Below are 12,057 nucleotides of genomic sequence, written 5' to 3'. Positions count from 1 at the left end.
AGAATGTTTTGAATTGTACACTAATATTTGCCACTATGCAAAGAACTGGGTAGTGCCTTTGTTGTTTAAATATCACTATGTGGTATAAAGCTCATACCAGTGGAGTATGAATTTTGGCAGAGGTCAGGTAAGAGTGCATCTCTTACACACACTTGAAATTAATGTAACTCCAAATAAATCATCCTAAAACAGAGTTTTAAAAACCAAGTTTCTAAAGCTGAGTAGTTCAGCCTAATGCAGTTGTTGACAAGTACACATTTATGATTATAATACAGTTTATAATGACATTTTTAGAGGTGGTCGAACATTAGCCACTTAGAATAGTTAAAATGAGTTTATTCAGTGTTAAATAAAAGGGATTATTAACTACTGAATGAACTGCACTGAATTTTTCACAGATATTAACTTAGCAAGGATTGTACTCCTGAGTTTAGTGGAGTGCTTGGAAAAGCTGTGACTTTAATTTAGACAAAGGCAGCTCTTCTAGTTGGGCTGTTTCAGAGAATTTTAAAATTAGGATAGCTCCCAGTATCAATCAATCTTTAGATTTACAATAACATATGGTTATATATATATATATATATCCATTTTCAAATGCCACTGAGTAATAACTGACTAATTGCAGATTAGAGAAGCAGGATTTGCCATTGAAGCAGCAGAGGAGAAAATGCTCACTGAACAGCAAATCAGAGTGTTCTACGACAGGAATAAACACCAGGTGATTAAAATTAAAAACCTAAGCAAAAGGAAGAAATAAAATGTAGTATTGCAATTCTATGTGTTTGCAAATCTCTGTCTGGAAAAGTTTTAGTATGGTGAAGAAGTGAATTAATGTAGATTTAGCACACAGGAAAAAAATAGAGATTTTCTCTCTTCTTTTTTTACTGAAATGGAGCACACCCCCCAAATCCAGTGTCACCTATAGGACAGTAAGTACCTATTTCACACATACTCTTCCAGCCAGAAAATAAAGGCTAGTCTATATTACATTTACCTTCTTTACAGCTTTTATCAGGGGGTAGTACTGGGAATAAGCACACAAGACATGGGAGGAGCAAAGAGAAAAAGCATGCAGGGCTTGATATATGGCAGCACTACTGCCCTGCAGCACATCCTGGCCAACATTAGGATAGGGAGGACAACAAAACTACAATGAACTACCAGAAGTAGCCCAGAGGGTCCTGTGCATATTGAGAAGCCAATTATTTGCCAGTCTTTAATGGTAGTTTTAAGCTGCAGGATAATTATGTTACAGTGCCAATATGGAACATGGATTCTTTTGTGCTCAGTGGGCAAATTTATTCCTGATTTAATACTCTGCAAGCTTGCTGAAGGTCCAGAGCCTATTATAACAGAATGGAGACTCAAGGCAATAGACCTCCAGATATAAATGGAAGATGAAGCTGTTTCTTTTTAATGATGAAGTTGGGTGATCCAGGGCAGCCAAATCTAATAGCCACATCTTTCTTTTAAGGTGAGCAAGTGGACTTTTGAAGCCACAATAGTATAAACACTCCCTTCATACATTGTACCAAATGTTTTTGTGCTTGCTTTTGCTCTGCCTCTTTCGGGTGTGATCTTTTTGTGGTATTGGTTGTGTGGGCATAGAAAGGAAGATAATTGAAAGAGGAAAGCCAGGAATTGAAAAGATAAGTGTGAATATTTCATCTTTGTGTTATTAAAAGAAAATTGTCCTACACAATCAGATTAGGCTGAGAAAATATGAAAAGATTTAGTCAAATATTTAAAAGGAGAGAAGATGTTTGAGGAAGTTCACAACAATGAAGAAAAAAAAGTGACATATGAAGAATAAAAATATTTAAAACCCAGGGCAGTGTCAAAAGCTACTTTCTGATGAAAATTTACACTTTAAGGATGGAAAGTTGAAACTGGAGTAGAAAGAACACAGCAAAGAGAATGAAGGGAAAGCCTACAATCATCTTGCAAACAGCTCTGTTCTGTATTTACAGCCAGCTGCATGATCTATAGTTCCAGAAATAACAGAAATGCTGAGTTACTTTGGAAAGGTTGGTCAGCTCATGGCTGATGATAAACCCAGAGTTCCTGCACTTTACAGGGGGAAAAAATTATCTTTTTTAGCCTGATTTTGAAGACTTTGTTCAGTTCATGATGAGTGGACCCTGCCACATTTTAGTAATGACTAAAAAAGAAGCAACGGATGCAATTCCTCTCTGGAAAGAGCTACATACAACCAATGAGCCTGGGACTGATGAGGCTGAGAAGCCAGACAGGTGACTACCAGTGAAAATGTGTATGTGTGATTCAATTACAGTACCCAGAGCACCCATATACCAAGGAACATTCTTACTTGCCCATATAAACAGGGTCCAGGAAGCAGGCAAAGTTCTTGGTTCTTCACAGGAGCACCCCTAGAGATGCAACCACCATTCCCACGAGAACATAGAAGCTCCACGTGTCCTAGGTACAGATAACAAGCAAAGGGCACTGATTTCTTGCTGCTTCTAAACCGCACTGGAGTGGGCTGTCAGACCAGTGGGAAGAGTGCTACACTTCAAAGCTGATGTTGTCCATCCAATTCCATTTCATAGCAGTTGACCCAAAGCGATGGCCAGCGTTGCCCACTGAGGGTTGCACTCTTGCCCATGGTTACTCCTATGCTGGGAAGCTGTAGATGTGGCCCAAGGGAGACTAGGGGCCACCTGAAGCATGCTGTGCTCCCCGGGACCTAAAAAGCAAGCAAATAGGAGGGTTTGGGGGTTTGTTCCTCCTACCCACCCAAGATACAGAAAAACTTTGTAGGGAGTAGCTGTTCACAACCATACTATCTTGACATGCCTGGTTTTCTCCTGTGCCATGTATTTGTAGAGATTTTTGAAGAGGATTCTATTTGTTTAAACAGCATCAAAGAGCTCACAAGAGTTCAAGTCAGAATCATAGGATGATTTGTGTCAGAAAGGACCTTTCAAGGCCATCGAATCCAACCCTCCTGCAGGGAGCAGGGACATCTGCAGCTAGAGCAGGTTGCTCAGAGCCCCATCCAACCTCACCTGGAATGGTTCCATCAACCATTTCTCTGGGCAACCTGGGCCAGGGGCTCACCACTCTCACTATCAAAAATATCTTCCTTATATCTAGTCTAGATCTCCCCTCTTTTAATTTAAAACCACCCCTCCTTGTCCTATCACCACAGGCCCCGTATTGGATCACATTTTATAGTTAGACATGAGAGATTATATTTTCTATAAGTGGCCAAGAGTGATTGTAGTCATATAGCTAAATAAACCTTGGAATTATAGGCAAGTAACGATGAGAAGTATCCCTGTTAAAGACAGTTCTGTGCTGCTATGGATTTTTTAATCACATCGTACATGAATTAAGCACAATCCTTGTATTGCTCATTCATTATCCCCTGTAGGCTTCTCAGTAGTAATCCCATCCAGTCAAACAGAGAGACTACTTGGAAGAAGCTAGAGGAGAATGAGAAAAGCTGAGATTCCTCTTTCATCACACATCACAAGGCACTTTTTGAGAAGATTCATACTTCTCAGAACCATCGCTTTAGTCATGAATCTGAATTTAATAAAAACTTGGTTTAACATTCTGTTCTTAACTGAGCTTTAAGAAAGTGCACCCTCAAGAAGTCAACTGTTAACACAGTGACTTCATTAATGCCTCTATCACTTTTTGTCTCATTAGCCTGGGAGGGATCAGAGAAACTGAGAGTATCTTAAGTCTATATGATTTGCAAGACAACGTGGAAGATGCCAGCAGACAACTTGCCTTCTTTTTCCCAAATTTGCATACAAAGAAGACAGACCAAAAGATTGAAAAGACTTTGGCTTTAATTAGACCTCATCTCTTAAAGGAAAGGCGAAGTAAGTGTTAATAACAACATTTCCTATCGAGGGTATATTAAAGGTCTCATATTTTAAACTTTAAAAACTCTATTATTGAAGCATTCTTATTATTTCCACAACATTAAATCAACAGTAATCCTTGCCAGGAAACAAGTTACATGGTTAATGTTTCTGATGTATTGAGAATGGAAATGTCACTGCTATTTTGTTGATTTTTTGAGAACATCTTTACATTCTATGTTTGGATGGAATGTTTCTAGAAGACCTCTCAGAGAAGCCAGTGGTTTTGAAGGCCAGTATAGGGTGTTATACCTCCCACCTCTTTTCCTGACTGCATACCCCAATAGGAAGGACATTACCATCAGTAAGCAGCATGCAGGTTATATCTTTCCCTCTGAGGCTAAATTATACATGGAAGATATGGGGTGGCTGCCACCAGAGAAACAAAGAAGTCAACACATTTACTCACCGTGTAGGATGAAGTGAAGACAGGAGCAAAACCACCAAGAAGCCAAGTGACCATTCCAATTGCACAGCCATAAAATGGTGCCCTTGGCACAGATGTAATCTTGCCTCTGCTCCCAGTTGGATTGGTGTCCCACCATCACCCAGAGCTCTCCTAACAATAGATGCTCAAGGAGCCCTTCCAGCAACTGGAAGTCCCACACTATGCACTCACTACATACAGGCAGGACACCTGATGTTAATGCTGAAGGTGGGGGCACCTGCTGGTGATCTCCTCATCACTTCCCACCCAAGACTGGCCAGACCCTGGGTGAAAACCAGTCAGGAAGGTCTCTCCTGCCTGGTTGTGGGCATCACCCATCCATCAACCCTGATGTAGGGCTGGGGGTTTAGACCCCAGAACTTCACCAGGATAACAAAGTAGCTGATATTATTCTTGAAGAGCAGTTTCAGGGCAGATCAATGGCAAGGTGAGGAAGATCTGACCCAGGATGTTCTATGCTACATAAGGGCAGGTTTATACAGACAACATTTTTATAGAACAAATCAAAAAATCTGCCCCATGAGCATAAACTCCCTCCAAGCAAGTTTGCTTCTCTTCTCAAGCCTGTATTTGCATTTCTTCCTAGATTCTAACTAGCATTTTTATTTCTAACTTGAGAATCTCTGTACTTGAAATAACCTACACACAGAAATCTAGAAGGCTACAATTTTGAACATCTCCTTGTGTGTTTATTTTCTTGATTGTTATCTACTGTGTTGCTTAGAGCAACAGTTTTGCAGTAATAATTATAGCATCATTTTAATTTCTGCCAAATTCAGCTTACTTATGCATGTGGTCTTGCAAGGCTTAGTTCAATGAGTATCCACCTCTTCAAAATCCTTAGGCTTTCTTTTTTATTCACCTGTAAAGTTATATTATGATGTAAAATTAACATTTATGATTGGAAGGTCCGTGTCATTTCTTCACAAGGGTGCAAATTAATGAATGGATGGCCATTTAGGGTTATTTCAATATATTAAACAGATTCTATCCTACAAAGAATAAAGGATGATGGCTTTGAGATAGCAATGCAGAAAGAAATAATTCTATCTGAAGAACAAATATGTGAATTCTACAAAGGGCATGAAGATCAAGACTATTTCCCAGTCCTTCTAGAACAAATGACCAGGTACGTTGAATGAAAACTGAGAAGGTGGATCTATAAATAGGAATGAATTTTTCACAGTGGAGCATTAACCTGAATAATACACAGCTACAAGACCTGAGAGTTTAATAAAGCTGAAAACAAGATAAGACAACTGCAGATAATGAGACAATTCCCAAGTATAGCAGATAAATTAATGAGGTTTTCAAAAATTACCAGCTACTCCCTATCTCTGTATGGATGATGTTGAAGTCAGTGGCCAACCCTATTGGTTTGGGTGAAACTCATTGAGCTTTGCTCTGGAAGGTGGCATTTAGGTTGTCTGTAGGAGAGCTCTGATATCTTCATCCAGGCTGTGTGCTGGATTCCTTGGGGAGGAAAAATAAATCATGTTTGGGTAGTGCCCTGGTAGGAAGTTGTGATATGAGTAGGACAAAAATTTAGGAGCTGATCAGCATTTTTAGATCTCATCCTAAACATTCCATTATATATTTCTATATTGTTATTATATTTATAATGTATGTAATGTATCTATAATATATAATTTATAATGTAGTTATATTGCCCAATTCTATAAGGTTCTTCTTTGTGCTAACATAGAGGAACTCTGGAATTTAATTCACGTTTCAGCCTCATGAGGTTTTTTTAGCTGTTTAAACAGATCAGTTTTAAAGCCCCCCAATAGCAGGACTCAATTTCCAAGCCTGGACCATATATAATCAGATTACTTTTACAAAATACAGAGAAATTTGGATTTTTTTTTTTTTAAATGCCCATTTTCCCACTTTACAGTGGCCCAACTCTTGTTCTTGCTCTAACACGAGAAAATGCTGTAGCACACTGGAGAGATTTATTAGGCCCAAGGACTGTTGAAGAGGCTAAGAAGGAAAATCCAAACAGGTAATTTTTACACGAGTAAACCACCACTCACAGCTGCCAATTTACTCTCACATTCCTCCTCTCTAAATAAACACCACATTCCAACTGGTGTAACTACAGTGCCATCATCTGGAAACTGATACATATTTCTTTATGCAAGAAATGTATCACACATAGAAACTGTAGCATTTTTTTTTGGAGAAATAATGGCTGCTAAATATAAGGAAAAGCTGAGTTTAAAAAATGGGCAGTGAAGCAAAATGAGATCTCTTGAGTCAGAGAAAAAAAGATTGGTAATATCTCATTATTTTTTGTTTTCTTGAAGTAGCACCATAATTTTTTAGAAGAGATGTTTATGTTCTCAGCTTAAAGAAAACTTTGCATCAGTAGAATATTTTATTTAAGGCTTTTTTATTTGTTTGGTTGGTTGGTTTTAGTTTTTCTCCTTCACATTTTATAAATGGACATCTTAGTTTTACCTTCTTATCATACTTTTCCAAGGAACTGCTGTGGTATCATCTTACAGAAGTGCTGTTTCGTTAAGAAAGATCTTGGAAATGTAAAAGGAAAAGAGTTGGGAGGGAAAATATTCATCATTCAGATAGTTAATTAAAAAGTTGATTGTTCTTTGTGTAGACAGTGAAAGCTTCCTACTCATGCAATGATATCACCAAGCACTTAAGTCATCAGATAAACATTAATTTATAGTAATTAAGTTAAGGCTCGTTAGTTGAAGCTCAAAATGGATGCTCTTTTGATTGACTTCACTCTTTTAATGACTCTCAGTTTACGTGCCATGTATGCAGTCAGCAACGTGCCCATTGGCCAGCTGCATGGTAGCTCTACACCTGAAGAGGCTCAGAAGGAGTTAGAGTTCTTCTTCCCTCAGGAGCACACTTTGGCAGTAATCAAACCTGCTGCTGCTGCCAAGCACAAAGGTGGGTCATCTGAAAAGCACAGGCTACCTCTGCTGGTGGGATTTCTACAAAAATCCCATCAGCAGGCTGCCCAGAGAGGCTGTGGAGTCTCCTTCTCTGGAGAGACTCCAAACCCTCCTGGATGTGATCATGCCTGAGCCTGCTGGAGCAGGGGGGTTGGACAAGATGGTCTCTAGAGGTCCCTTCCAACCCCTACTATTCTGTCATTCCCTGTGATGTCAGATGCATTCTTCTTATTCTCTGGAACATTTTTTCCCTGCAGAGAAATCATAGAATCATAGAATCCTTTAGGTTGGAGGAGACCTTTAAGATCATCAGGTCCAACCATCAAGCCAACACTACTAAGTCCTCTGCTAAAACAGATCAGAATCTGTCAGGGTTGGAAGGGACCACAAGGATCCCCCAGTTCCAACCCCTCTGCCATGAGCCGGGACACCTCCCACTAGATCAGGCTGCCCAGAGCCTCCTCCAGCCTGGCCTTAAAGACCCCCAGGGATGGGGCCTCAACCACCTCCCTGGGCAACCCATTCCAGGGTCTCACCACTCTCATGGGGAAGAACTTCTTCCTCACATCCAGCCTGAATCTGCCCACTGCCAGCTTTATGTAAAATCCTTTTACAGGACCTGCCTAATTCATATTGAGCTCTCAAATGGGAGTTTGGGATCTTACCTTAAAGATTTTTGAAGCCATTTCTTAAAACCTCTACATCCAGAGCCTCTCCTTGGCATTCTAACAAATCTTTCTAATATTAATTGTTCATTGGCTTTTGTGAATCTTCCTTCCCCTCTTGCACCAATTCAGGCTGATTTTGGCAGGCTGGTGTGTGATAGATCCAACATGAGAAACAAGGTCACCCAGTGAGGGTTCAAGGTCACCCCACGAGCTCTTGGTCATTCTATGGGCCTCAAGGTCAACCCCTAGGGTCAAGGTCACCTGGTAGACCTCAAGGTCAGCCCATGGGCTCAAGGTCACCCAATGGGGGCTCAAGGTTAACCCATGGCCTCAAGGTCACCTGGTGGACCTCAAGGTCACCCCGTGGGGTCAAGGTCACTCCATGGGGTCAAGGTCATCCCTTGAGGACAAGGTCACCCAGTGGTGTTCAAAGTCAGACCATGGGGTCAAGGTAACTCTGTAGGGTTCAAGGTCACTCCATGAGGTCCAGCTCATTGTATGGGGCTTAAGGTCAACCCCAAGAACCTCAGGGTCACCCTGAGAAGCTCAAGGTCACTCCATGAGGTCTTGGTCATTCTATGGGGCTCAAGATCACCCTGTTGAGGTGTAGTTCATAGCAGTCTGGGTTTGTCACCTCCACAGGGCTGGATTAGTGCCATGCCTGGTTTCTGTGTATCTTAGAGGATTGTTGAAGTGTTTGTCATGTCCATGATTGATATCATAAGGAGAATTTTAACAGCTATGGGTAATTTTTTTTCACTATTTCAATCAAGAATGACTTTTGCTTGTTCTTCTCCTAGATGACATCATGCAAAAAATTAAAGATGCTGGATTTACCATCTCAAAGATTAAAGAAGAGGCTTTAACTCAGGAAATGGCTGCCCTGATGTATAATGATCAGAAAGGAAAACCTTTTTTTGAACAATTAGTGAATTGTATGACTGAGTAAGTGTCTTTTATACAACACTGAGGTATGTAAGTGCATGTTTACAATCTCAACAGAACATGCTGCACCCAAAATGGGTGAAGGATTTTACACTCTGTCTCTCTTTCTGACAAGTTTCTACCCTGGAGTGCTTTCTTTGGAAAGAAGATTCAAAATTCTCTCTAAATTTGCGGATAATGACTATTAGTTTTGATTTTTTTCAAGAAAAGAACTAATTTCTAATGGAAACCTTCCAATGGATTCTTAATTCATAATTCTTCCAATGTAGGACAAGTATCTTCCTCATAATATTGTTGGTATAGCTGTTGATATGACAGTATTTATTGATTCATAAATTACTGGGTGAGAATCTTTCCAGGATAAAATCTCCAAATCCAAACAGCTGATCAACACAATCTCTTTGGCTTTCAAATATAAGCTATTGTCTTCAAACACTCAAAAACTTCTTTTAAAATTTAAACAGTCTCACAAAGTTCAGACAATGTTCATCCTAACCCTTCATGCCACCTCTGCAATCAAAGCTAAATCTGCATCTCAGGATAGTGTAAAACCTTCCTCGTGTTGATTTTCCAGGGGCCCCTCGGTGATAATGGTCTTAACAAAGGAAAATGCTGTGGAAGAGTGGAGGCAGCTCATGGGTCCAACCGATCCAGAACTGGCCAAAGAGACCTCTCCTGAATCAATTCGAGCTCAGTTTGCACAAGATATCTTGTCTAATGCTGTCCATGGATCATCTCATACAGAACACGCACTGAAAAGCATCGAGTGTGTATTTGGAGAGCTTGATAGAGATTGAAAAATCTATAAATAAAAGAGGCAATCTCTGAATATTTATATTAATGTCATTAAATATTCTCCATCCATTTTCCATTACATATTCTCCATCCGTTTTCCATCCATTTTTTTTATCAGCCACTTTTTTATCAGCTATTGATATACGCACTGAAAAGCATCGAGTGTGTATTTGGAGAGCTTGATAGAGATTGAAAAATCTATAAATAAAGTCAAAATGCAACCTCTGAAAATTTATATTCATGTCATTAAATACATGTGACTACCAACCACCTATATTTAAGACTGTATATACACATATTTTTCTTCATACTCCATCCATTTTTTTATCAGCCACTTTTTTGTTATCAGATATTGATATATCAAGCAAAACCTACTAGAATTTTGATATTAGCAATGATTTCCTTATATATGCTTAGTAGAGAGTTTTTCTTTTATCACTTTAACAGATTTATGCCTTTCCAATGGTTCCAGGAGTCTAAAGTGTATGTCTGGAACTACCTTAAAAACCAGAGTCAAAGGAGGTTGTTAAAACACTATTAGTGACATGTCCACTGGGATGTGGATTGTGTCCTCAAGTTCAGGGATCCTACAAAGGAGAAATGCTGAAAGGCAGCAGAGCACTGCCACAACATTGGCAGGGAGCACCAGCAAGTGTAGGAATGCTCCATAAGGGAGAAGAAGAGCCAGGCTGTGCCTTCACCAGTCCAGCATCCAAGCAGGACTGATGTTCCATCAGCAATCCCAGACAAAACAAGCAATGAACCAGGTCCAGGACCCACTCAAAAGTCCAGTCAGGAACAACAGGTGAGAAAGCCAGAGACAGGTCCTCCTGCAACATGGCTCAAGCAAGGGTTAAGCCCAAGTGTGAGCTTAAATGGGGCTTCTGGGCCTGTTGGCCAATGGTGTGGGTGTGCAGCTCATGTGAGATTGCTCAGCTCTGCTCAGGTTCCCTCGGGGTCTCAAAAAACATTTGTTTATTTATCCTTCCCCTAAACATCTTCTAACAATTACTGTCACAGGTTGGGTAATAAAGCAGAAGGTCCTTTCCAGTCTATTTACTCAATTCAGATATATCAGATGAAGTAAAATACAAAGCCAGCACTCACAGAAGAGCTATTCTTGACACACGTGTCCTTGCCAAACTAGAGAATTTGTATCCTGTCTCAGTCTGACTTGGCTGGCCTCCACAAAGAATGCAAATAGTCTTCTCTAGCTCCTATATTCTCACTCTTGCTCTCTGAGTCCACTCAGGGTTGAGATATTAAAGAATGGCATTCAATCAAAGCAATTTACTTAATAGCATGGATTATAAGTGCAAAGTCCAAGAAAGAATGGAGTTATTTCTCCCAGTTTCTGTGTTGTTCCTATTGTATTTAACACAACTGGCTGTTACAAAGAGCTTCCTGACAAATATTGCTGTTGTGATGGGGCGTTTGTTATTGTAGACATTCCTCCAGCAGAAGTTGGCCTGAGCATTCTCCTGGTGGCCCATTTTCACCTACAGCTGCCTGGCTGCCATGAACTCAACGTGAGGCTAGCTGCCCTGTAGGAAGTTGTGATTAGTGGAGAATTTACATGTCACCTTGGTCAGCTGAGTTCTGAGAAGCATATTCAGAATTGCTGTATGTTCTTTGGCTTCTTTTTTTACTTCAAAACCTCATTAAAACTGTTCTCCCTGGCATTATTTCAGCATTCTGGGTCTTTAGGGTGCTGGCACATGGTACTTTAAACCAAGAAGCAGTCTCAGGAAAGGTCTGAGTGGGGCTATTTTAGACACATCAATTCAGCTCATTTCCTGAGGTCTTTGCTAGACTGAATGGCTTCTCTACCAGTTGGGCAAATACAAGGTTGAAAATTTAGTTGGAATTCTTTTTGGATGGGAGCAGAAATGCTGAAAACAGCAAAATGTGTTTATGTCTTAAGAGTTCATGAAACTTCTGCTGGAAGTTCACAATCCAATGGTTTGGTAGGTATCATACACAGGTTTTGAATACTCTGGCTCACTTGTTGTACTGGTCTTAGAAATTTCAGTGAATTGTAGAGTTACAGTAGTTTTACCTGTATAAGTGTAATAGAATTTTATCTACTGAGTTATTGCTCATTAACCAACATTCTTCATCCTCCATGACATCACTGTTAATCAATATAGATTTTTTTTCTTCAGTTTGATTTAACAATCAGATGTTGAGGGATTCAATTTGAGTTCATATATGTTCATATATACATGAGTATATGAATATTCATATGTTCATATATATATATTCATGTGTGACAATTGTAAGCCCTGTAATTTTCTTCTCCTAAGCATGTTCTTGGTCTCATTGTCTTTTAGCAGCTTTAGAAAGGAAGAATTTAAGAGAGAGATTGGAAAACA

General features: G+C 39.8%; 1 protein-coding gene across 1 annotated transcript; it reads left to right on the top strand.

The window, feature by feature from the left end:
* Window positions 1–625: 625 nt before the first annotated feature.
* On the top strand, window positions 626–9,699 carry NME8 (NME/NM23 family member 8; the record flags this gene model as incomplete). Its single annotated transcript, XM_008939168.1, is given in 8 exon segments — window positions 626–718; window positions 2,101–2,252; window positions 3,679–3,857; window positions 5,332–5,476; window positions 6,245–6,352; window positions 7,118–7,269; window positions 8,743–8,887; window positions 9,462–9,699. Coding segments are annotated over 8 exon segments (1,212 nt in total), but the record flags the coding sequence as incomplete, so codon positions are not given.
* Window positions 9,700–12,057: the final 2,358 nt, after the last annotated feature.

This window comes from Merops nubicus, unplaced genomic scaffold, assembly GCF_000691845.1.
Source record: "Merops nubicus isolate BGI_N331 unplaced genomic scaffold, ASM69184v1 scaffold10394, whole genome shotgun sequence".
NCBI lineage: Eukaryota > Metazoa > Chordata > Aves > Coraciiformes > Meropidae > Merops > Merops nubicus.
This window is presented reverse-complemented; position numbering and strand designations above follow the sequence as displayed.